Here is a 26,213-nt window from a genome sequence, read left to right as displayed (position 1 = left end):
TTTTACCTTTTCCGCCAGATGTTGTGGTTGCCAGGTTCGTCATTAACATCACCAGTTCATGTAAAATGCACATGTCGAGATCACCTACAAACTGAAAATATGCTGGCCTAAAAATAGAACTGAAAATAAACAATATTCATACTCTTGCGACAGGATTCGAACCCGTACATTTGGGCAATATATATCTCAACCATGATCGCCGTGCTTGCCTTGAACCATATAAGTCTTGTCAGCTCTTATCAGCTGTTTACAAATCACCGTTTAACATGGATGAAATAAACCCCACCATGTTAACTGGTGATATTCACAATATGACACAGGAGCCTCAAAAACGAATGCAAAAGCCATGTGTTACAGACAATAGACAAGCATGGCCATCTGAAAGGATATTGCTTTGTTTTTTTGCCTAAAAAGTGCATAGTGACCATTACAAAGCACATATCAAACGCTATGAAAATAGCCGCTGTGAGATACGAACCCAGTCATGCTTTCAAAAGGTATTACACTGTCTTACCACTAATGGTCTGAGCTACTGTTCAGACGTTGAAAGAACAAGCTGAATATTTATTATTGACTGTTTGCTTGTAGCTGTTCCCAATTGAGAAAAACTGTCATAATTGGCTACAAGTTCATCACTGGATACATTCAAATAGAGGCATGGTTTGGCAAGGGACTTTATTTATTGTTTGACCGTCAAATACATGCAGGACAGTAGTAATCTTTGTCTACAGGTGGTTCCCCCACACAAAGACTGTGATACCACACTGTAAGACATTTCAGGTCAGTTCAACTTGCAAATGAAGGTTCACCTGCTGCCTTAAAACTGCAAGTTAACTCAATTTAAGATTACCTTTGTTTCAACTCTGAAAATAAAGTTCAAAAGGTTGATTATACTACACTGTTCTAGTTGTCACAATGTTGTTTTTTAAGTTGTCAAAGTTGACTTAACTTTTAATCACTTGTAATGTTAACTTGATACCATTAGTTGAAACAAAATATAGTTATACATCATTGATACATGAAAACTTTTAATCACATCTTGTTTAAACTTGATACTGTGAGTTAAAACAACATTTTTTTTAAACATTATCAATACAATAACATTCTTTAGCTAGTAAAACAAACAGATATTTCATTATTATTGTAACTCACAGTTCTGAGTTAAACTAACTTAGCCGTATTTATACGACTCCCCATTTAAAGTTAAGAGGATTAAAATTCTAAATTTGTTTCAACTTGCATGGTAAATGACAGAGCTTCACACTGAATTCTTGCATTTGTCCAAGAACATTTATTTTATAAATACATTTATATAAACTTTAACAGAAGTTAAAGGTTTTAACATGCCATACCCAATGTATGTCTCTGTAATGTACAGAGGGTGGACTTGCAGACAGACAAGACAGTCAGACAGAGGGTGGACTTGCAGACAGACAAGACAGACAGACAGAGGGTGGACTTGCAGACAGACAAGACAGTCAGACAGAGGGTGGACTTGCAGACAGACAAGACAGACAGACAGAGGGTGGACTTGCAGACAGACAAGACAGACAGACAGAGGGTGGACTTGCAGACAGACAAGACAGACAGACAGAGGGTGGACTTGCAGACAGACAAGACAGACAGACAGAGGGTGGACTTGCAGACAGACAAGACAGTCAGACAGAGGGTGGACTTGCAGACAGACAAGACAGACAGACAGAGGGTGGACTTGCAGACAGACAAGACAGACAGACAGAGGGTGGACTTGCAGACAGACAAGACAGACAGACAGAGGGTGGACTTGCAGACAGACAGACAGAGGGTGGACTTGCAGACAGACAAGACAGACAGACAGAGGGTGGACTTGCAGACAGACAAGACAGACAGACAGAGGGTGGACTTGCAGGCAGACAAGACAGACAGACAGAGGGTGGACTTGCAGACAGACAAGACAGACAGACAGAGGGTGGACAGACAGACAGACAGACAGACAGAGGGTGGACTGACAGAGGGTGGACTGACAGACAGACAGAGGGTGGACTTGCAGACAGACAGCGAGACAGAGGGTGGACTCGTAGAAAGAAAGAAGGTGAGGTGGGGTTGAACAATGAGGTATGTGAGATAGTAAACAGATAATCATAAAATCTCGACATGAATATGAACAATGTGGAACATTGATACATCTTAAACATGTCTTGGCATCAAAACAGGCCTCACTGAGGTTGACAACCGAGAGTGCTGGGGAAAGGGGGACAGATGGGCAGGTGTCATAAGAGGCAAAAAGTGAGATAACCGGTCCATATCGTCATATGAACAAAAACAATGGTGTACATTATAAATACTTACTTACTTATCCTCACTTAAATTTGTGTTAATTGAACACAATTTTAAAACTGTCAATGAGAGAATAAGTATGGCAAAGTTGTACAGAGGAAAAATGTGGTATACGCAGAGCTTTACAAAACATCAACATCCACGTCTAAAAGATTCTTTAACCACAATTCGAAACAAGTTTGTTTTCATTATACCTCAAAATGTTTTGCACATTTGAACTATTTTAGATTTTTCAACAATTTCAGATTTTTCAACTTCACAAGTGACACATTTGTCACGCATACCTGACTTGTGCTGAACAAACTAAGCCGATGAAAACCTGTATGCTAGTGTAAAGAACAAGGCAAGCTTCCCAAATAACTGCTGCCTCCTAGTAGTTGCTTGACGAGTGCATTTCTTTGTTTACATGCGATATCTAAGCAGTTTATTTCTGAGTCCATGGATTCTGGCTGAACATTGGTCCGGTTTAATGTTCATGACAACCCTCTGCAGGAACTCAAAAGAATACTTCATATTACGTGGGTACTCAAGGTTTAGGCAGTAGATTGCACCCAGTAACATGGCAAAGCCTGTGGACACATCTCGGAGGTCATGTAGGATGATCTTCTCCTCTACTACCAGAGCCACGTTGAAAACATCCAATGGAAATGCATCATGCAGAGGGCCTTCGTGTCCAATCAACAGTCCAACTTGCATCCCGCTCATTAGCACGTCAAGGGTTTCACCATGAGCCTGAAAACATAAAGACAAAAACACACATCTTAACTGACTGACTTAAACATCACTGCTAGGCTAATAGAGAAAGGCTACAAATGTCTTTGACATTAATTGAGTGAGTGTTGTCATTGCCTTTCTGAATGTTCATTGTTAAGCCCAAATAATAAAACAAACCAACAGTAATTTTGGCCACTAGGAGGAGCTAAACTGAGAGAAAATGTACTGAATGTTCTCTATTTCTCAAAAATGTAGTATATTCTGATTTTAAGTATGAATAAGAATTCAATGTTATATACATTGCATTTGAAATGAAAGAATGATTATAATAGACTATGCATCATACAGCTACATGCACATGGACAGAAACTCCGGGACACACCTCTTAACTAGCATATAACATGTGGTCCAAAAAAATAAATCTAGGATGTAGCCTACTACTTTATCATCTCAGCAAACCCTTCTCTGATATACTATACTATATATAGTATATACTATACTAAGCTATTTTAAAAAGTAGCCTAATGTGATAAGTTAACATTACATTATTTAAAAACAATATAAGTCTGGATATTTTATTACATATTGGTTAAGTTACTGCATTTTAGGTTTCATTACATTTTCAATTTAAATTAAGGGCACATTTCATTAATTTTTCACTCATTTACTATTTTATTTGTAAAAAATTACCCCTTACGACTTATGAAAATAAAAAATGTTAAAACAAAACAATGTAATATAAAATGTGTAAATACGGTGTCTTACATCACACATCCTGATTATGTCAGAGGAATCTTCTGCAAGGTAGCATGGAAGACCAAGTAGGACAGCTGTTCTTTTGTTTTGGTTCGTGTCCTACAAGAACAAGACAAGAGTTTGTGAATAAGATACCCAAGCCAGAATACTAATTTTAGTACATTAACAAGAAATGATTTCTGTGCAGTACATACCTCCTTTTGAAGACAACTGAGAACACTGCTCAGGCGCACCCTCCTGCCTGATGCAGCAGCTTCTCCGTACATCTGTAGAACATCTGGCACCAAGGCATCAAGTCCATCCAGGAATGACTCCAGCAGGTCTTTGGTGACGATTCTACTGAACTCAGCACTGAGCTGAAACCAATAATATTACAGCAGAGAAAAGGGCAATGAGTGAGGGAAAATAAGAGCAGCATAGAGCTCTAAGGGACACAAGGGAAACACAAATATGATTGCAACATATAGTGCATAGTTTGACTACCTAAAACAACAAAATATAGGATTTCTATGCTGTACTCAGTTGGCAAAGAATTACCTGTCTCTCACTAAACAATGCAGGCCATCTGTCCTTGACTGCAGCAATGAGTGGCTCGTCACCAATGATCTCTTGTCTTCGCTGGGAGAATGTTGCAGTCATCAATTCATCGAGCAGGTGCAAATCTGGCTCTCTCTTCTGCACTTCCAAAAGCATGGTCTCACGATCCTTCTCTGATTTAACAGTAGTTTGTCCATCAGGTGGCTCTGGTAAGTAGTGGATCTCTCCCTTTTTTGCCTTCTTGACTGGCTTGGTGTTTCCCTGTCTTTTTCTTTTATTTACAAGAACTTCAGGGCATCCAGCTGCCATCATCCTCTGACGGTAATTGCCCATCTTGAATATCAGGCTGAATCTCCAGCAGTACCATCCTTTACCTGAACCCGGCTCCCTGAGACAAGGATGCTTTGCAACAAGAGCTTTGGCTACGCTTTCTAAATTGTCTTTACTTGGATAGCAAGTGATTCTGGTTATGCTATCAGCCAGTCTGTCCAGTATTTCACTCTTCACACTCTTTGAGATGACCGTCACAGCTCCATCCTTGGCATAGGCATCATTTGCTACCCTCAGCTGAAACTCAACGTCATGGGAGAAATCTGAAATAACAAAGGGATCAGGCCATTCTGAAGAATCACCACTACTAGGGGGCTCGGGGCTTGCACTATTCTGGGAACTAAGGCTTGCAGTATCTAATGTCGAGTCAGAAACTGGTTCAGAAAACGTGAACAGAACTTTCAGTGTGGCTCGTTCAGTTGGTAGGTCCTTGATGTCTGTCAAATTGCAGAGCTCATTCCCAAAGTCTGGATCTTCAAACTGTAAAAGGAACTTCCCACGGAGGCCCAGAGTGTTGCCCAGAACTACACATAGCTCATCAACTGATGGGGGAACCTCCTGTAGGGTGACACGTCTTATTTCCTGAGGTGAGACGATGACTCTGAGAAGCATCATTGATGAGATACCAAGAACTGAAACACAGTGAACAAACAAGAAAACGCTTCATTAAACAGTAAATAACATAAATCTAAAAGAAGCTGTGAATGGAGTTAAAACAGCAGAGAGATTACAACAGATAGGGAGGGTGAATTCAGAGATCAGGTAGCCATTTCTACACTACATCGTTATATAGCAAATAGTGTCGTCTAACCTTTAAAGTGCAGTTTATATCCCGTTATGTGGTCCAAAGATTAAGAGTTTGTTTAAATTTATGACAAACCAACCCAATCAAATATTACCTTAATGTAACATGAATGTCCTTGGAGTGACGAGCAGCTTTTCTTCAACAGGGTATGCAGCAAGGGGAATGTAGTCATTCAGACGGTCCGGATCAATGACCACAATTGTTGCAGGATCTCTTCTGGCAAGCTGGTAACACCTGAAATGCTCTTGGAAGGTCGCTGTGAATAGTTCAGTAATGAATGATATGTAACCATCCACTACACAGATCTCCAATACTCTCCCAAAATCTGGCAGTCCACACGTCTGTCCAACTGAGAGTACCATGCCTTTAGAATATTTTGTCCCATTCAAGTAAGCAATGGAGGTGAGTGAAACAGAGTCCAGACCTTCAAACTTATTCCATACAGCCTCTCTGATTGCAGCATCTAGGATGCCCACAGACACAACTGATACTCGTCCAGTCTCAATGCTTGGCTTGAAAATAGTTGGCATCTCCAAGTAATATGACAACATCAGTTGATGTCTTGTGGCCAACGTGTGCAGAATATTTTTGAAATTGCCAGTATTGTGAACCATTCTTTTAAAAAAAGAATGTTTTGCCTCAAATCGTATTGTCCAGAACTCAATTAATGGTCCAAATTTCTGAATCAGAACAGGATAATGTTCAAGATAATGATGTTTAGGGCGTAATTTAGTACCAGGAAATAATTCTAAGAGCAACTGTCTGTGGTCAGAAATTTTGGCTTGTAGGTAGCACAGGGTTTCTGTTGTGAAAGAGGGGCTTGATAACACCTCCACAATGTCTTTCAGTTCAAGGATCACAGACCAAGTCTTTTCACTCTCTGGAACATGATGGCCAATCAACAGTGGAAGAAATCTCAGAAGTGCCCAGTTCTCGTGTCCGTTGCCACCAATTGTTCTTTTTTTTGAAAAGTTTGTTGGTATTGTCTGAGGCCTGTTAGTTTTGTCAGAAAACTGAAAAGGAAATGATGCTATTCTATCATTAAGATCATTCAATGTGAAATACTTTTTAGCAATAAGATCTGAAAGACATATGCATAGTTCCACAGGTACAATTCCCTCCAATAAATCGTGCAGAAAATCAGGTGGAAAACCTTTTACAGGATGAAAGTGGGCAAGTCTGCTTAAAGGACAGTCTCTCTTCAAACCATGAACACACGAGGCATTAGTTGTGTTAAGCACATTAATGGCTTCATCAAACAGTTCTGGTGTTCTCAAAGTAAATGCCCCACTTCTGACATCATGATGCTGAATATCTTTAAGGTTAGCCAAACAAAATCTGCAAAATTTCTCCACGTTGAAAGACTCTTGGTATCCAGCAAGGGAGTGTGCACCTAAGTTATCGGCAGACACATACAAAACAGTACCTTTGACACAAGACCCAAGTCTTTTCACAAATACACCAGTCGTCTCTAAATGCTGAAGGTCTCTAATCAGAGGCTCCAAAACTTTGCTGTAACCATATTGTTTTATATGTACAGTTTTGCACAATGCAGCTAGATAAATTGATGATAATGTTGATCTAAGTCTTATGGGTAAGTTAGCTATCACCCAATATATACCACACAACTTATGTTTCTTTCTTGAAGTTCCCAATGGATTACAGATTTCAAAATCATCAATGTATAAGCCAAGAGCTATGCCTAATTCTTCAGCAAAAAGTTTGTTTTCTTTAAAGTATTCACCATCTTGAAATGAGCAGTAATGACCTTCCTGTCCATTGGATCTCTGTAATTTCTCTAGAATCTCACTTCTTTCCAACAACTTACTTAACAAATCTAAAATAGGAACATAAACAAATGAATGATTTTTTTCTTGTGGATTTAGCACATATTCAACCGGTTCAATCACTGTAAAAATCTTTCTGTAAAATGACTGCCTTTTACGTTCTGTGCCCAAAGGCCCTGCTCTTGAAAGAAATTTGAGTGGGTTCAACGATTGTATTTCATCAGACAATGATGTTACAACAGAGGCATCAGCTGCACAGTTATTTTCCTCCAAAACTTTCTCTATAATTGTTTTAATATTTTTATAAGCAAAGTCTCCAATGTCAAATAACTCATCAATTACTTCCTGTACTGCAGAATTTGAAACATGCAGAATTGTTTGCATACGGATAAATAAAGATGCCAACTGACGTTTAATTGCCTCTCCATTTTCAAGAGGAGGTACACCCTCGGGTACTGAATCATATGAAGTTGATGCCTCAGTCCCAGAAACAGAATCCTCTTCTAGCACTGCATTTGTAAGTGCATGGTGTACAAAAAGCTCTGGTCTTAAACTGTTTAAGGTGGACAACCTATGATAGCGACTTCTATGAGAAGTAAATGTTGACAGTACATTGGACTTGAAAGAGCAACCTGCAAACGGACATTTAACTGTTTCCCTGTTCCTCAAATGAGTCTTCAGATGGGCACAATATTTGATAATGTTACTAGGCTCTGAGAATGTACACAAATCACAGCATAACTTGGTCACAATTTTATGACCTTTTGAATGTTCTTTCAAGTGGTTTTTAAGTTCAGTTTGGGTTTGAAATGTGTTCAAACAGTCTTGATAAATGCAGACAAGGCCTGAACACCTCCGGTGATGTCCATGATGCTCTTTATAATGCTGTATTATTTTTCCTTGGCCACTGGAGGAAAAGGCACAAAACTTACATTTCCACATGAACTGGACGTGCTTGAATTCTGTGAACAGAAAAATTAAAAATGAAATTAACATAACATTTATTTAGACAATTAGTGGTTAAGAACAGTTATCTATTAACTACAAAAAAACAACAACAACTATAAACCAATATTCTATGTTATTTTCAATTACATTTAGTTTATTGGATTACGTTTAGCTAACACTTATGCAGTATGATTCAACAACCCTGCAAGAATTACAACCTTTATGGTGTTTAAAATATTCAGTTTGGGTTTGTTATAAGTAGTGTTGCTGTTAATTTTGAAGACTGTAAATTGTGATGTTGAATATTACATTATAAACTGAATAAAACAAAAACACAAATCAATATTATTTTTCAATTCATCAGTAGTGCCAACATGAGTTAAGTAGGCTCTAAAACCTCCAACCTGTTGATAATGATTAGTTAAGCATTTAATATCCTATCCTTCCTTTCCTACCTCTCTGACTAAACATTAAAATAAATATATTTTACAATCTGTTCAACTCAATGGTTTAAACTGGTAAACAGCCCTGTGCCATCACAGATCCTCTCCTCTGTCATCAGCCTACTCCTCTGTCAACCAAAGTAATAATTCAACAGTTCTCAGACACTTAACGTTAGTTAAAACTATATATTTTTTATCTATAAATGACGTTCATTTTCAGTTAATTCATCAAATTGCAAGCTGTCATGGGTAGATGTGTTCGAGCGACTTGAACTTGGTGGTAAACACCAAGGAAAATGATGGGATCGTTTATTTTCCCAAATGAAGGCCCATAAGGCAATAAAAATGAAAACAGCTTTAAACAGCTACCATTCTCCCTCTATAAACTAGAAAACCTTTAAGCACGTAAACAGTGTACTATTGCTCCTATTTTGGCATAGCCAAAATATATAAAAACAGCAATAAAAATAATTACGACAACACAGGGTCACTTCCGGTTTACCCGGAAGTCGTGACGTGAATTTAAACCGCGTTGACGCGGCACGCAACCCCAAATACAAACACCAGACGAGGCTGGTGAGACGAACATTTACGCTGTGTTAACATGTAACTAAACTAAATAAACGGACATGGAATTTAACAACGACATACTTGTTTGAGTGGTTATTGCAAAAGAACAGGTGACGTTAATGGTAAATGGTATTAAACAGAAAGTTGTAATGCTGGTACTTGCAAGATTATAATAAACTGCCGTAGCGGGTATGATAAATGACATGGTTGATAAACGATTTGAAAACAGTATGAAGATAACGGAACACATAGACAAACACACAGGCAACATTTACACTCAGTCTCTTAATAATGTCCTGGGTAGCGATACGCTACCGTGACGGTCTCCATCTGTCTGTGTAAAACATACCGGTAATAGGGGACCGAGGAAAACAGCGCATGCTGCTCATTATTAATTATCGGCATAATATCCATGTTAAAACAACTTTACTAAATGAATTGGAGTAACTAGTCAATATAAAATACAAAGAGTGAGCAAAGCACGAGCACGAAGTGACAGCAGCCCTAACACGCAGCCTCAACCGTTAGGTGGCTAACTAGCAAACTAGCTAACTCATGTCGGGCTCGAATAAAAACTAATGTTGCAGTCACATTTTCCAGGCTATTAAAAAAGCACAACCTACACATTTAACGTTATTACGTTACTACACATGAGGTTAATGTTAAAAGACTTAATTAGAGATAATTAAACTCACCTGCTGTTCCTCAGCCTCGTGTAAAAAAAATCTGCTTCGACACGTTCACCACTCGTCACTTCGGTCCCCGCGTCGTGTTACTCCGCCTCGGTTCTAGGCCGTTGTCAGGCATAGTCTCTTCCCGCGTGTCGAAGTAGTCCTTGATCATTTACTACAAAGTGTCTGTATTTCGATATGATATATGACTTATCTGCGGTGTTTAAATTATTCTGTTCATGCTTCAACCTTGCCATGAATTAAAGAAGACAATTAAACTCAAAAGTCCAAATATTAATTTTGTAGCTCCCATTGGCCCACTCCCGCCTTTTCCCCCACGCCCCGCCCCCCCCATCTGATAACTTTGAAACCCAAGTTCAATCAACACATACTGATCTGATAACATTTTCAAATAGTCAACACAATTAATAACAGTAAGTTCTACTTTTTAAAACTCACGCAGATGAGTTCAAAATCCAAAACTTGTTAGAGCTCTTTGTGTTAAAGAGAGGAAGTAAGTGGACTTAACTAAACAGAGCTGTAATGTTTTACAGTGCAGCTTTTACAAGGCGTGCACTCCGTCTGGAAGAAAAGGGCACAAAAAAAAGATATGCTTTAGGACAGTTGTATAATAAAAACATTACTCAACTTCAAGTGCTCCAAACTTGCCTTACCCATTCATCATGGGTGTCATGTTCGCCACACACCCGACATAGCTCCAACAAATCATCTGTTGATTACAGATATCCATGTTATTGGCTGGAATAAATAGCACTCACATGACAATAACAACTGAAAACAAATTAGAAACCAACCCGTTTCCTTGATGAGCTGATCCCCTGCTCATCAAAGGGACCAGCCACCATGTTTCATCAACAATCGACAAAATAAGTCCATAATTACCAGTTTCCTACGATGGCGCATTGCATTCACTCAATAATAAAAAAAATTCACCAAGCTATCTCGTAATTACGAGATCATTATCTCATAATTACGAGATACTATCTCAAAATTATGAGATAATATCTCATAATTACGAGATAATATCTATAACTGTCTGCATGATCTGTCCTCTAATTGACTCAGCAGCTTTAGTTCGTCTAGTGACTTCTGACTGAATAAGGCAATAATGGACGTCTCTCGCGGAATTTGTTTTGGAATTTGTTTTTATTTCCTTCTTGGCATGAGGCACTGGGAAATATTAACATTTCTCAGGATGGATGGGATTAAAATAAGCATGTCAACGTTGCGAAGGCGACTGAAATCGTTGGGGTTGTACAGGAGGAAAGCCCAATCTGACCTGCTGGAAGTTGCGTTGTTCGTGCAAGAGCAACTAAACCAATATGGTATGTTGCATGGCTACAAATTCATGCATTTGAAATGCATCCAGGCTGGCTTAGTAGTTAGTCAGAACACTGTTCGGGTTCTGCTGAAGATTCTCGACCCCCAAGGAGTACAGCTGCGGTCAAGACGACGTCTACGGCGACGTCTGTACAGAAACCCCGGCCCGAACTTCTTGTGGCATGTCTCCTATGTCTACGGTGGTGTATTGCTATCACACTAAAAAAAAAAATAAGGCTCAGTATCAAGTAATTACGTGAAAGTTTCTTGTTATAACAAGATCTTTTTCACGTTTAAACAAGATAAGTATCATGTTATTACATGAAATTATCACGTTATTTCATGATAGCCTATGCAATCCCCAGTTAACATGGTGGGGTTTATTTCATCCATGTTAAACGGTGATTGTAAACAGCTGATAAGTGCTGACAACACTTATATGGTTCAAGCAGGGCATTGTTTGATCCGGTCGGTGGTGTAATGAGTAACATTCATGGTTGAGATATATATTACCCAAATGTACGGGTTCGAATCCTGTCGCTAGAGTATGAATATTGTTTATTTCCATTTTTATTTTTTGGCCAGCATATTTTCTGTTGTTGTCTGTAAGTGATCTCGACATGTGCATTTTACATGAACTGGTGATGTTAACGTTTTTTTGCCGAGGTTTTCTACGTTGTATGGTCACATTTCAGACACACAAGTTACGTGAAAATTACGAACCTGGCAACCACAACATCTGGTGGAAAAGGTAAACAAAAGCCACCAGTTAAACCGGAATCCAGTTAAACTGGAACACCGGCATTGCCATCTCTGATAATAAACAAAGCAGCATACATAGACGCAACTAGGCCAAATTACTGCCTGAAAATGTGACTATTTCAAAGTGTGCTCGTTTTATTTCCGGATGTAGGCCTAGGTAACAATATTTAACAATGTAGGCCTATATATTTTTTTCATTTGATTGGTTCAACCGCCACCCTCCCGAATTTAATTAAAATATTATTTTTCGTCACGTCATCCACCCGATCCGCGGTTTAGCCGGAGTCTAATATATACGGTGCCCCAGGAAAAGAAAAGCGACATTCCACCCCACCCCGATGTTCTCTAACAGAAGAGTCTGGCCCTCTATCCATCAGTAGTTCTTCTGTGATACAGTTGATGGGTGTAGTTCAGGGTTTTTCAGAGGGGGGAAGTAACTAAGTACATTTATTCAAGTACTGTACTTCAGTTCAATTTTAAAATACTTGTACTGTACTTGAGTATTTCCATTTTATGCAACTTTGTACTTATACTCAACTACAATTCAGAGGTAAATGCTGTACTTTTACTCCACCTCATGTACGTTTAGTTACTTTACAGATGTGGATTAATGATGTGAAATTAGGGTGACCAGGTGTCTCGCTTTGTTCACAGTTCCATCATTTGTCCCCATTTGTTTGACAGTTGTCCATTTAAAACGTGGGTTTTATTCAAAGGTGTTTAGAAAACACCATTAGCTGTGTCAGCTGCCAATCAATCAACAGATAAATGTATTTACTAATGGGTGTAGCCATGGAGGGCGACTCCCAGAGGTGAATACGCTTGGAAGCGATACTTCCCCGAAACTGCTTGACTCATAAACAAAGTGTCTATCTGTGGATTTATCCTTCCTGAACCCAAAACAGAATTACCAAACAGATGAGGCAACAGCATCTGATTTAAGTTAATTTTTGATGCTAATACTTTTGGACTTTTACTTGTATCAGAGTATTCATACTCTCTGGTACTTCTACTTTTACTCAAATATGTCTCCCACCTCTTGTTCATTTGAAATTTTGACATTTAAGTATGAATTCTGAGAAACCCTCTAAAAAAAGTCATGGTTCTGTGAAATCTTTCATGTGTTGCCGCTCTTCCATACTTAGTTTACAAACAATAGTAATATTATATAATATATATAATTATTAAATAATAAAAACAAGAAGTTCACAAACAAAACAAGGACAAAATAAACATGAATTGCATTTGATGACAATTCCCTCTAAAAGGGTGACACGTTAAAGGGTTTATTCACGTGCTGTGCCTCATGTTGACAGAGCATGAGTACGTGCTGCAGTGACAGGTGAATTCCAGAGCTGTGACTGTGGGTCACACCTGGGGAATGTGGATTGAGCACTTCCTTGTAGAAACAGGGTGGAGACTGCTCAAGAGGCCTGCTTCACTCACCCTCACTTCCTGTTGGAGTGTGAAGTCTGCAAGACACAGCTGGATACGGACTGAACTCTCACAAGATATTTAATCAGGAAAGAGAGGTAAGCCGTCTGGAAAGAGGACTTTTGACCTTTCTCCGATAAACTATGGAGCTTACATTAACTGAAGTGAAAACATGTGCAGGTAGGGTCTGGGTCAGGTACAAGGAAGTATTCCAGTAAAATATATAGAAGGTAACTGATGAAATCACTGCTGCACAGGTTTCTCTCTTTTTTATCATATTCTGTTGTTTATGTATTCGTTTGTGTTGTTAGTAAATTAGCATTTGTGTATTTATTTGTGTTTGTTCCAAATATCCACATCATTCACCTTTCTCCAGTGTCCACTTCCAGCTATAATGATACAATGTTGCTTACATGCTGTCTGTGTGTGTGTGTGTGTGTGTGTGTGTGTGTGTGTGTGTGTGTGTGTGTGTGTGTGTGTGTGTGTGCGTGTGTCTGTCTGCGTGTGTGTGTGTGTGTGTGTGTCTGTGTCTGTGTGTGTGTCTGTGCTGCAGATGCTGTACACGGAGCTGCTGCGGCTCTGGGACGAGGCGGTGCAGGCAGCGGACTCTCGGGACTGGCAGGGCGCTCTGTCCAGGCTGCAGCAGATCACTGAGCCCACGTCCCGCACCCTGTTCAACACGGCCTCCGCCCACCTGCTGCTGGGACAGCCGGACCTGGCCCTGACGGTCTGTGCTTGGCATTTTAACACTAAACCTCCAAGTGATTCTATCTGTCTGCTACTATTCGCCTATTTTATCATACATGTAACTAAGTACATTTACTCAAGTACTGTACCTAAGTATACTTTTGAAGTAGTTGTACTTTGAATCCCTGTAGTTCCTTTACAGATCTGGATTAATGATGGTAAATATGATCAGCCCTTAAATCAGACTTTAGTTCACCTGGAGTAAATCCAGCAGCTACCCTGCAGTATACAAAGCCATTCAAACTAGCTGCAGCTTTACCAGCTCTGAGAACACTTTAATGATCAATCATTATAAAACATATCAGAGATATTATTCTGAAATGGACCAATCAAACAATGACTACTTTTACTGTCTCTACTTTAAGTACATTTAGATGAGAGTACTTTTTACTTTCACTGGAGGAACATTTAGAATGCAGGACTTTTACTGTGACAGAGTATTCCTACACTCTGGTACTTCTACTTTACTCAAGTACAAGATCTGAGTACTTCTACTTTTACTCAAGAACAAGATCTGAGTACTTCTACTTTTACTCAAGTACAAGACCTGAGTACTTCTACTTTACTCAAGTACAAGACCTGAGTACTTCTACTTTACTCAAGTACAAGATCTGAGTACTTCTACTTTTACGCAAGTACAAGATCTGAGTACTTCTACTTTTACTCAAGTACAAGATCTGAGTACTTCTACTTTTACTCAAGAACAACATCTGAGTACTTCTACTTTACTCAAGAACAAGATCTGAGTACTTCTACTTTTACTCAAGTACAAGACCTGAGTACTTCTACTTTACTCAAGTACAAGATCTGAGTACTTCTACTTTTACGCAAGTACAAGATCTGAGTACTTCTACTTTTACTCAAGTACAAGATCTAAATACTTCTCTCACCTCTGATTATACAGTCATTTCCCTTAAACCCATAACGTTTGTATGAGTTGTCTGATGCCATGTTTGTGGTTCTCTGTCTCTTGATGATGAAGCTCTATTCGCTGTCTTCTCCCTAACAATACTGGGATATCACTGCTGAATACTTTCACTGTAACAGGAAGCATGTTATATACATATGTATGAAACAGTTCCATCTTTTTGTGTGCAACATCCATCTGTCTCTCTGTGTCCAGGCTTTAGACCTCACTATCGCCAAAGATGAACGTCTTGCTGTTGGCTTCTTCCAGAGAGCAGCAGTGATGATGCAGATTGAGAGGTAGGTTGATATTATTTATGGATTATCAGAGCAGTCTGTCCCAAATACTGATCATGTATTCTCTTGTAATTTTCTGAAAAGAGGGGAACATCTGTGTGAATTTAGAAAGAAGGGCTCATATCTTCACTGTAGATGTGAAGCTGCCACCAGCAGATGAGCATTATGACTTGAACAGAGGGAAACAGTGAGCCAAGATGAGCCCACAGGTGACAAAATGTTCATAGCAGCACTTAAAAGCTCATTATTGACATGTATGTCATGCGTGTTGTTCTGCACGTTCATAAGCTGAACTATTACTTGGCAGTCACTTCCTGGAGACTTTTCATCATTGTGAGGTTACCAGGCAACCACTGGAGAACAAATGACAATGACAAAGACAAAGTCTGACCCTCAACAGCCCTGTAAATCTGCCATGTTGGTTTTTTATAAAGCTTTTGTTGGTGCTAAGTTTAGAAAATGAAATCTTCATCCCTGACTCAGGCTGGAGGAAGCTCTGTCTGACTGTATCTGGGCACAGAAGCACATGAGAGGAAACACGGTCATCGACTACAGACAGCTGGGACTGAGATTCAAACTCTACAGCTGGCAGGTCTGACCTTCAGCTTCACACTTGTACACACTACAACACACACCTGCACTACTGGGAAGCATGAGACTCCAGTTTGCTCCTTCTGACACATTTCAATGGAATATAAAGGAAATCCAATCCTAAGTCTATCAGCACGGAGGAATACACACAGTGCCAACTGTGCTTTGTCATCACCTCCATTGTTTATTTCAAACATCCAATTCACCTGGACTCTAACAAAGCCTCATTGATATGGAGGCTGAAGAGGAGGTTACACAACATCACATATTTCTCACAGTACAGAGACATGTTCTAGATGAGTGCACCTGAAGTAACAGCTGCACTCCAGCTAACATGTTTAAAGCCAAGGTTTAAAAGCTAATGTGCCCACTGGTTTGTGGAATCCCAACACATCAGTGTCATCCGAACCTGATAACCTTCATAGACTCAGCCTTTTATTTTTGGGTAAAGGCCGTAAGTTTTCTATTCATTGCTAAGCATTAACTGTAAGGTCCTATGAAATGCTCAGTTTAACTTGCTGAAAAAACGCTTTTTCCTGGAACAAATTCTAAGGTTTATATCTGTGGAAACACATAAATAAAGCAGATGCTATTCCCAGAGCTAGGACCACAGGGCTATTCAACAAACTGAGATTAGTGGGTTAGCAAGGTACAGTTTGTCAATGCAGCTAATGTGACACTGATGAGAAAATAGATGAATGTGCAACTACTGGTTACTATTAATTAACTAATACTAATGGATTTAGACCAGGAGTGTCCAAACTACGGCCCGGGGGTCAAATGCGGCCCGCAGGCCATATTGAATCGGCCCTCTGCAAATTCTAAAAGTATAATGAAATATGGCCCACAAATTAAACTTTTGCTTGTCTTATATTGTACTTTTCAAATATATATGTTAAAATATATGACAGTATTCATGTGTTAATAAACCCAATTTCAAATAAATTTAGTCATTTCAAATTCAAAACATTTTCTAACAAGACCCCAAAAACCTATTTCCATAACAGGCTTGAAATTGAACCTTCATATTTACTCTTATTATAAGCAATCTGAGACTTCTGTTTTAAGGAATGAGCTGCCAACAAAATAAATGAAACCCTGAAAAAAGAGGGGATATAGGCTGTTTTTTCCTTAAAGCATTTCCAAGTATTGCGCATTGTTCACCTACATTTGATTTTAACTTATAATTTAACTTATGAGGCAATATTCACCTCTATAAGGGGCCCAGCTCTCCGTATATTTTTCTGTATGTGGCCTTCGTTGAAAAAAGTTTGGACACCCCTGATTTAGACTATCAGTCTTTTCTCTACATCCAGCCCTACATCCTTTTTCAAAAGGAAACGTATGACATTTTGACAAAATACTACCGGCTGCTTCGAGAACATGTCGTTGTGATGTGTCCTCTAGGTGTTATATAATGCAGCAGCTGTGTACTGTCGGATGGGCCAGTGGGAGCAGGCCAGGGAGGTTCTGCTGTCAGCTTCCCAGGAGAGAGGAGTTCGGGGGGGAAACATAGAGGCGGCTTTGGACAGCGTCCTGGTGAGTGTCACAATTTTAGAGACTTAAGGGACACATTGCGGCACTGCTTACGTTTGTTTCTGCCATTGCCGTAGCAAGGATAGAAAGACACAGTTAATCCATCTATGGCTGCGCTACATTCGGTCGTGATGGGGTTTCAGGTGCGTGGCAGCAGGGGCAGTCAAGGAACATTTTATTTGAACATGAATTACTTTATAGGAAGTTAAGAGGTGGTTTGAATTGGGTTTTCAAGGTTTGATCTTCCGGGCAAAAGCCAACACAATAGTTATTCTAATACCATTTTCACCTGTTTCTCAAAACAAGTGTGTTCATAGATTACTCCAAAAGCCCAATCCTGGAAATAAAAATGTAATGCTCCTTTTATGCAGTTTCTCAATAATCTATTTTAGAATTCTAAAAGAAAGCCACAGGGGTAAGACAGTACTATCGCACATACAATCATTGTTATATGAACTTTGCTCTGGCTTTGATAACAGAGGAAAGAGGTCCTGGCTCCTCTGCTGGTGCCTGAGAACGTGCTGTTCCGTCCCAGGAAACAGGATGTGGAGCAGCTGCAGCAAAGAGACTTCCTGGGCAAAGCAAAGGTAGAGCTGGTGAATGTTGTATTATGGGTGTATAGTAATCACACATTCTATGATGGTAATATGGTTTCATGAGCTTCCATCTTGCTCTGGTCCCTGACACTATGAGATGCTCTGCTTCCAGGTGATTTCCTCCATGATTCCCAATGATGACTTTGGAGGCTTTGAACCTCTGAGGCTGCAGGTAGGAATGATTACAGTTTCAGTATGAATAAAGATGATGTGTCAAGCGCTCCCTTTGCCAACCATCGCTCTGTCTTCACCACAGAAACCTGGTTTCTATGAGCCCAAGTTGGATGGAACGCAGTGAGTATCCTCTAGTGACATCCCAGTAATAACCTGAGGTTTGAAAAACAATATTGTAAAAACGTTTGTTTATCGTAAGTATGACAGATTTTTTTTTCATCTCCCAGGGATTCCCGATACATGCACATGCGAGTTCCTTACATGGCCCGAGGGCCTCAACAGCTGACTGTGCCCGGGGGGGCCATGGTGTTTTTATATGGCGAGGAAGACAGGGATGGGATGGCAACTGTCATATATGACGGACAGGTAAGAAGAGAAAGTGAAAGAATAATCAGCCAAATTTAAGGTATAAATGGTATAGATTATAGTTGTGTTTGGGTGTATGTGTGGCCTGAAAATAATCTGCCACATGGGGGCAGCATGACAAGCTGAAAACACATCATTTACCTCTCATGACTTTATACATGAACAGTTGCCTTGTTGACGGTACAGATCCAGCAGGCACAGAGGTTCAGGTTCAAGGTTCAAGGCTTTATTTGTCATATGCACAGCAGATACAGCGTATATGTTGGCAATGAAAATCTTATGTCGCGTGCACCTCCAACAACTCAACATACATGGTGCAAATAACATAAATAAAATAGTGCAAAAAGAGAGAAGAATATTTACAGTAACAGCAATAAAGATTTGAGGATGTGAAATATATACATATGTGGAATACATTGAAAGTATTTAAACACTTTACACTGTTGAATGAGGAGGTATGGACAGATGCATATATTATGTATAGCAGATGTATATGGCAGATATGTACAATATATAGATATGTGTACTATAAACAGATATGTATGGCAGATGTGTATAATATACAGTATATATATGTATGTGTGTACTATAAAAAGATGTGAGTAGACATTCACACAGCTCAGGAGTTCAGTAGTCTTATAGCCTGTGGTATAAAACTGTCTCTGAGTCTGGTGGTCTTGGTCCGGATGCTGCGGTACCGTCTGCCAGACGGCAGCAGACAGAACAGATTGTTGCTGGGGTGATGGGGGTCCTTTAATATCCTACCGGCCTTCTTCCTACACCGCTGGGTGTAGAGGTCCTCCATGGATGGCAGCTCCGTCCTGGTGATGTGCTGAGCAGTTTTCACCACCCTCTGTAGAGTCTTACGGTTGAGGGCGGTGCAACTGCCATACCAGGCGGTGATGCAGCCAGTCAGGATACTCTCGATGGTGCACCTGTAGAAGTTGCAGAGTATCCTGGAGTCCATGTTGAACTTCCGCAGCCTGCGGAGGAAGAAGAGCCGCTGTCGAGCCGTCTTGGATATGACCCTGGTGTGATGTGTCCATGTCAGGTCCTCACTGATGTTTACCCCGAGGAACCTGAAGCTGCTGACTCTCTCCACAGGATTCCCGTCGATGGTGATGGGTGTGTGTGCCTCTCTCTGCCTCTTCCTGTAGTCCACAATCAGCTCCTTTGTTTTGCTGACGTTGAGATGGAGGTTGTTGTCCTGGCACCAAGATGTCAGGGCTCTGACCTCCTCTCTGTACGCCGTCTCGTCGCCGTCTGTGATCAGGCCGATGACGGTCGTGTCGTCAGCAAACTTGATGATGGTGTTGGAGCTGTGTGTGGCCACGCAGTCGTGCGTGAACAGGGAGTAGAGGAGAGGGCTGAGCACACAACCCTGAGGGGCTCCGGTGTTGAGGGTCAAGGTGGAGGATGTGATGTTCCCCATCCGCACTGCCTGGGATCTGCCCGTCAGGAAGCTCATGATCCAGTCACAGAGGGCGCTGTTGAGCCCAAGGTCCCTGAGCTTAATGATGAGCTTGGAGGGCACAATGGTGTTGAATGCTGAACTGTAGTCAATGAACAGCATTCTCACATAAGTGTTCCTCTGGTCCAGGTGGGAGAGGGCAGTGTGGAGGGTGAGGGAGATGGCATCATCCGTGGACCTGTTTGCTCTGTAGGCAAACTGCAGGGGGTCCAGTGAGTCAGGGAGGGAGGAGGTGATAAAAGTTTTGACTAACCGCTCAAAGCACTTCATGATGATGGAGGTGAGTGCAACTGGGCGGTAGTCATTGAGGCAGATGGGTTTTGTCTTTTTGGGGACAGGGACAATGATGGACTCTTTAAAACATGTGGGGACTACAGACTGGAGCAGTGACCTATTGAAAATGTCTGTGAACACATCTGCCAGCTGAACTGCACACACCTTGAGAGCACGGCCAGGGATGCCATCAGGTCCCGGAGCCCTGTGTGCGTTGATCCTTTTCAGAGATCTACACACATCTGCACTGGTTAAAACCAGTGAGCAGGGATCCTGGGCCTTTGGTGCCTCCACAGCCGGGGGCTTCTCAAAGCGTGCATAAAATGTGTTCAGTTCATCTGGGAGAGATGCAGACACTTCCTCAGCACCACTCGTTGTCCTTTTGTAGTCTGAGCAACATGAGCATTCATTTGGTTTGGGTTCACCTGATGACTTTGGATCCAATGTTAACTTTACTCTAGCTCATGATTTCAGGCTGTGATGTAAATAAAAGGTGTGCAGCACAGCTACAGCTTTGTAGTTGCTTCATTTTATTAACCAATTCAAATCGCTTGGCTGTATTAAATATATGAAGGTATTTGTAGTTCTGTAAGTTAGGAACACATTGAGGGAAAGTTGGTGTAATATAGTTTATGGTTTGGGCTAGTTTATGGTGTATAACACTGATTTTTGGTGTCTTCTGTAATTCAGCATCATATTATATTTCATGTATTCTCAGATTTTCTTTGTCCCTTGTTTTTCAGAGAGGACTTCTTCCAATGTCCCTGCTCGATCCTGCCGATGTCAAGACATCGAAAGGCAAAAAGGAGAATGTAATGTATTGTAATAATAACAAACTTTATAATGCTCCGACCTAAATGTTTTAGGCGCCTCTTTGGTGTAGAGCTTTACTGGCAGTACTTCCCAGATTGCCGAGTGCAACTCATGCTGAACAGAGCTTCCTCTTGTTATAATGTTAGGATAAAAACATTACAATGTAAAGGACTACAGTCAGCCCTTCAGCTTGAACAGTTTCTAGATCGAAGTGTCCTGCTGTTCCACCATTAGTTAATACTTTCTTTATCACTGACTTCTCCCACAGAGAGTTCCCAGTGGGATCCCTCTCCCACCAGGATTAAAGCCCCCCACCCGCCCGCAGGCCCAGCCTAGCCCTGCAGCTCCTCCTCGAGGTAAAACACCGACGGCACTCCTCTATCTCAAATCCTCCTGCCTCAAAGGGAGGACCACCTGCCACATCATTTCCAACATCAAGTTGGGAGGTGTTGGAAGACATCATTGTTTCAAAAATATGTCTGACACAGAACATCAAGAAAGATCAGACATGTTGGAAATAAACCAAGTTTATCCAGATTTTCAAGCCACTGTATTCAGTTGTAAAAGTGTGGATGTTGTTTGAGTTTGCAAACTCACAAGGTTCTGATTCTGAAAGCAATGCTTTAAAGGATTTATGTAAATAACATAGATGGTATTTTTATTCACATGGGAGAATTTCACTCGAACCGAGACACCCAAAAGGATGCATATGGCAGGGCCGGGTCTTAGCATGGACACGGGGGGAAATGCCAATTCAAATGTAAGGTATTCGGATGGTAATTGTACTTGTACTGTGTTTTCCCTGCAGTACGTTTTTCCTCAGACACTTTACCTCCATCCTACACCACCGCCACCCAGGCACCGCCCTCAGCCTCCGAGTCCCCGCAGTACACAGACAACCCAGCCAGAGACCAGGTAATATTTCCCTGTGAAGCGCTACAGTCAAAGCTGTGAGAAGGATCACATCAAAGTTATTTTCAGACACGCACACGCACGCACGCACGCACGCACGCACGCACGCACGCACGCACGCACACACACACACACACACACACACACACACACACACACACACACACACACACTCCTAACCTCGATACAGATCTAAATATAGAAGGATTATGGGATGATTGGGATTATGTGAAGAAAATACTTTGTAAGGTTAAACTTCGCAGGGGAAAGCTGATGTGTCCTGATTCAGTCAGGTTGACACTCAGACAGAGGTATTCAGCATTTGGATATGAATGTCTTTTTCTCTTTCTGAATGCCACCGTGACCTGACAAGATCACATCTTTAGATGAAATAACCAATGGACTTTCTATTGCACATTGCTACCAAATACCAAAATAATTTGATGTGAAAATGTTCATAAATAGATAAGTGATTAGATACAGTTTAAAATAATAACGGTTGAAAGTGCTCTGTGAACCAGAGGAAAGAAAACATTTTTGATTGGTGGATTTCTGATTTGATCGTTTCTAGCAAGCTTTTATTTAGCTTATATGACATTCAAATAATATTACTTTTCTTAATTTTCCTATATTTGAATACTGTATATTACAGAAGCCTTGCACCCAAATTCCTATACTGATTAACCGATATAGGTCCTTTGTTTATTATTTTTCTTCCATATGACCCTAGGCTGACTTCCTATCAATAAAAGAAAAGCATCCATTTCACAAGGCTAACTTTGGTTCCAAAAACCATGAATGGCAATGGGAAAAATGCCAAATTTGAGGCTCTGAAATGAAAGTCCCAAAACTCAATGTGTGCAGGCCAGAGGGACAAATCAGTTTTTTGTTTATAGTTCATTTTCAGGGAGGGAAATTCAATAAGGACTATTTGGGCTGGGTCTGTGTCTTCAAAACACATATCCTTTATTTAACCAGGTAAAGGTCTCATTGAGATCAAAATGTCTATTTCAGGAGCGACCTGGCCAAGAGGACAACATCAACAATGTTACAACAGAAAAACACAAACAAAACAGGCAGACCAATATAGCTGTCTGAAAACACAAAGGGAATGACACATTATCCAGTCAATTTGCACAAAAAAAAGGAAACTGTTATAAAGCATAAAAACTGGCTAAATTTTAAAACAACTTCAATTAGGGGATATATCACATCCACCAAGAGTATTTTGTTTGTTTATGAAAAGTAACTTCAAAACTATCATTTCTATTGATATAAATAATACTATTGCATTATACCCATATGAACACTATTCACACTGATCGGACCAGACGACTATTTTAAAATGAAAGTATTATGAAAATATTTACGTGATTTTTTTATGAATTCCTGCTCCATCTTCCCAGCATGCTGATGCAGCTCAGGGAGCGGAGGCGGGCTCTGTGCTGGTGAAGGTCCACTTTACGTACACAGTGGCTCTATCTGTCCCTCTGGAGACAACTAACCGTGAAATAACGGATCGCATCGCACAGAAACTGGGCCAGCCAGCGTCTCAGCTGCGCCTCAGGTAACCACAGGCCTGCCAACCCACTTCTGTCTCCTTGAATTTCAACAACTCATGCTTCATTTCTAAAAATATGCTTTTCTTTGACCCTGTGGGTCCTATATGTGTTCCTGCTTAGAAAAACTAACAAAGGGCACTGATGCTGCAACTCCACAGACACAAGTGTCCATGAGAGAGCCAGCAGGAGGATTAATACAGCACACTATAAAACACACTGCTTCGATGCTTGTTGAATTGGCTAATCCTGGGTTTTAAACTTTCTGAGGAATGAGGTTAGCTGATGGCATCCGGCACACATTTCCCCAAAGCATGCACAGAGATGTTGTTTGGTTCCACACAAAAAAATATGATTTATCAAACAATAAACTTCGGTTGACTTTCCAGAAATATATCCAAAATCCAAATATTATTCTTAGTTGGCAATCGTCAGAAATTAGGTGACGAAAAATAAAGCGCTAAATGGTGAGTCATAATGACTTAAAACAAAGTGAAACATAATGTAATTTACTCTAGGATAATGCTTCTAATAATGTAGTCGGAAAACTGTAGGCCTTCCGCCATCTACCCAAACACTCACAAGTGTGTGGTCCATTTAAAGCCACGCCCACCACAGTTGGAGGCTGACCAAAGTATAATCATGTAAATATCATATAGATATCTTAACAGTTCTAAAAATCATGTTTAATAAATAACTCAAATAGATCTGTCAGATATTTCCATCACAAATCAAAATGATGTTAATGCTCCAATTCCAGAAACTATCCTCTGTATACCAATATTTCCCCTTTGATGCTCTCAATGTACCATCTATTCCCCCTGCCATCATCACTCCCACTGTGTCATCAGATATAAGCAGCATGGCTCCCGGGTGCTAATACCTGTGGGGAGCGAGGGGGGGCCAGGCCGTACTGTGCAAGATGTGGCGGAGGCTGGCAGAGCAACCCTGTGGTGCCAGGTGAGGATTTGATCTAATTAAAGATATAGCATTACTGTAACTAATGGAAACCATACCTGTTTTATTATTGGGAATGCCGAGGTACACAGGTATAAAATCATTTTGCAATACGTTTGATTGACTTAATCATCTTACAATGTTAGCATTGGATCCTTTAAATTGTATTTGTGTGTCATGCCCAAATTTCAACTTGGTGAATGATTTCTCTTAATAATATTCTAATACACAGGTTTAACCCCTTATTGTGCTTGTACAGACAGAAGACCCCTTGGCCAACCGCTCCATCCTCTACCAGATGGTGGCGCTGTATGACTACACTGCTCAGGGAACAGAGGACCTGGAGTTCAGCGAAGGGGACACCATCGACATCCTGGGTGAAGGTGAGGCCCTGCAGGCTAAGCCTCGTACTGAATGTGAATGTCAGTGGAACTGCTTCATGTATTCCGAAGTGAGTCTGCATCTTTACGTATCCCTCTCACCCTCTCTTAGTGAACGAGGAGTGGCTGGAGGGACACAACGCAGGAAACATCGGCATCTTCCCCGGCTGCTTTGCGTACAGGGAGAACTCCAACAACACCTAGTGCTCCGAGTTATAAAAGCAGCCGTGTAACTGCAGCCATCGCTATATTTTTCCTGAGAAGGCTGGCACAAAGCGGACTTAGTATCAACCTTTTCATGCTTGAAAATATGTTTGACTCATATGGTATCATTGAGGCTGAAAAACTGTTGAATGAGGATATGTTGTATCATGTTAAGCTTCTTTATGATACTGATGAGTGTGTTTAAATTGTATCACTGTAATATTCAATGAGGGCCCATACTGATCCAATGAGGTAGCAGTATGATGCTCCATATTTTATAATCATCCTGGTGAGGCATCCTAATGTTCCACTGGATCCTCCAGTATCTGCTACTGGAGGGACCCATCTTTTAATCTAAAACATTATCTTTTAATGTAAATACACATTTCCTCTCTTTCATGAATGAAGACGTAGAAACACCACATCCTTTATTGGCCTTCATTTTAATATATAACATTATGTAATCATACTTCAAAAATGCCTATAATATGTTAGATTTTAGTACTGTAAATAATTATTGCCGACTTCAACTACATTAATGTGTTGGTATTGTAATGTGCAGAAACTAAATGACCAAATAGAGAGACAATAGTAACTTGTTTAACATGTGGAAGCACTACAGGATGAGTATTTGGAGGTGTTTCACCTTCTCCCGCTCCTCACTGCAGATCATGATTTCCCATTTGCAATAAAGCTTCTTAAACTCTTATTTGTTGAACGGTGCTTCAATCTATGAAAATTCCACTTATTTGATTAACCTCAAACACAGATATCAATCACTGAATCTAACACATATGGTCCACGTTCATTTGTTCATCCTTGTATTCAGTGAACTCATTCATTCATCATTTGTTCATCTTTAATTAATCATTTATCAACTGTTAGAAACTGCATTTGTGTAACCCTCCTATCCACACGAGGCACTACACTCACACAGGTGAGTCTCCATTCTTCTGATGTTTGGTCAAGAGTCACAATTACCTGTCAATTTCCTCCAAAGCAGAGTGCAGGAACCCG

The 26,213-nt window shown here is 40.4% G+C and overlaps 2 protein-coding genes across 4 annotated transcripts; one reads left to right on the top strand and one right to left on the bottom strand.

The window, feature by feature from the left end:
- Nucleotides 1-1,268: 1,268 nt before the first annotated feature.
- LOC134874015 (uncharacterized) lies at nucleotides 1,269-10,189 on the bottom strand. Of its 3 annotated transcripts, XR_010167011.1 has the most exons (6): nucleotides 9,902-10,189; nucleotides 5,553-8,207; nucleotides 4,324-5,285; nucleotides 3,981-4,142; nucleotides 3,796-3,885; nucleotides 1,269-3,048 (listed from the first exon to the last, which is right to left on the bottom strand). XR_010167011.1 is itself a non-coding variant. In XM_063897978.1 (5 exons), exons 2-5 carry the CDS (start codon nucleotides 5,266-5,268, stop codon nucleotides 2,719-2,721), a joined length of 1,527 nt encoding a protein of 508 aa, XP_063754048.1. In that variant the 5' UTR covers nucleotides 5,269-5,285; nucleotides 5,553-10,189; the 3' UTR covers nucleotides 1,269-2,718. The 3 variants fall into 3 exon arrangements, 2 of the variants coding, with proteins under 2 accessions (XP_063754048.1, XP_063754049.1); XM_063897978.1 differs by having other exon boundaries at nucleotides 5,553-10,189; XM_063897979.1 differs by having other exon boundaries at nucleotides 4,324-10,189.
- A 3,211-nt stretch (nucleotides 10,190-13,400) lies between these two features.
- noxa1 (NADPH oxidase activator 1) lies at nucleotides 13,401-25,905 on the top strand. Its single transcript, XM_063898244.1, has 16 exons — nucleotides 13,401-13,512; nucleotides 13,968-14,141; nucleotides 15,285-15,367; nucleotides 15,848-15,956; nucleotides 17,363-17,494; nucleotides 17,971-18,078; nucleotides 18,200-18,259; nucleotides 18,344-18,381; nucleotides 18,489-18,627; nucleotides 21,115-21,183; nucleotides 21,453-21,540; nucleotides 21,993-22,099; nucleotides 23,503-23,663; nucleotides 24,507-24,615; nucleotides 24,872-24,995; nucleotides 25,105-25,905. Exons 2-16 carry the CDS (start codon nucleotides 13,968-13,970, stop codon nucleotides 25,194-25,196), a joined length of 1,593 nt encoding a protein of 530 aa, XP_063754314.1. The 5' UTR covers nucleotides 13,401-13,512; the 3' UTR covers nucleotides 25,197-25,905.
- Nucleotides 25,906-26,213: the final 308 nt, after the last annotated feature.

Source organism: Eleginops maclovinus, chromosome 12 (assembly GCF_036324505.1).
Source record: "Eleginops maclovinus isolate JMC-PN-2008 ecotype Puerto Natales chromosome 12, JC_Emac_rtc_rv5, whole genome shotgun sequence".
Taxonomy (NCBI): domain Eukaryota; kingdom Metazoa; phylum Chordata; class Actinopteri; order Perciformes; family Eleginopidae; genus Eleginops; species Eleginops maclovinus.
This window is presented reverse-complemented; position numbering and strand designations above follow the sequence as displayed.

Bases quoted from the DNA above. Each gene is read 5' to 3' on its own strand.
- noxa1 (XM_063898244.1), top strand. From the start codon at position 13,968: ATGCTGTACACGGAGCTGCTGCGGCTCTGGGACGAGGCGGTGCAGGCA. The intron at 18,628-21,114 runs GTAAGAAGAGAA...CTTGTTTTTCAG, and splicing joins CTGTCATATATGACGGACAG to AGAGGACTTCTTCCAATGTC. The intron at 21,184-21,452 runs GTAATGTATTGT...CTTCTCCCACAG, and splicing joins CGAAAGGCAAAAAGGAGAAT to AGAGTTCCCAGTGGGATCCC.
- LOC134874015 (XM_063897979.1), bottom strand. From the start codon at position 5,268: ATGATGCTTCTCAGAGTCATCGTCTCACCTCAGGAAATAAGACGTGTC. The intron at 4,143-4,323 runs GTAATTCTTTGC...TATTGGTTTCAG, and splicing joins CATTGTTTAGTGAGAGACAG to CTCAGTGCTGAGTTCAGTAG. The intron at 3,886-3,980 runs GTATGTACTGCA...TTGTTCTTGTAG, and splicing joins TCAGTTGTCTTCAAAAGGAG to GACACGAACCAAAACAAAAG.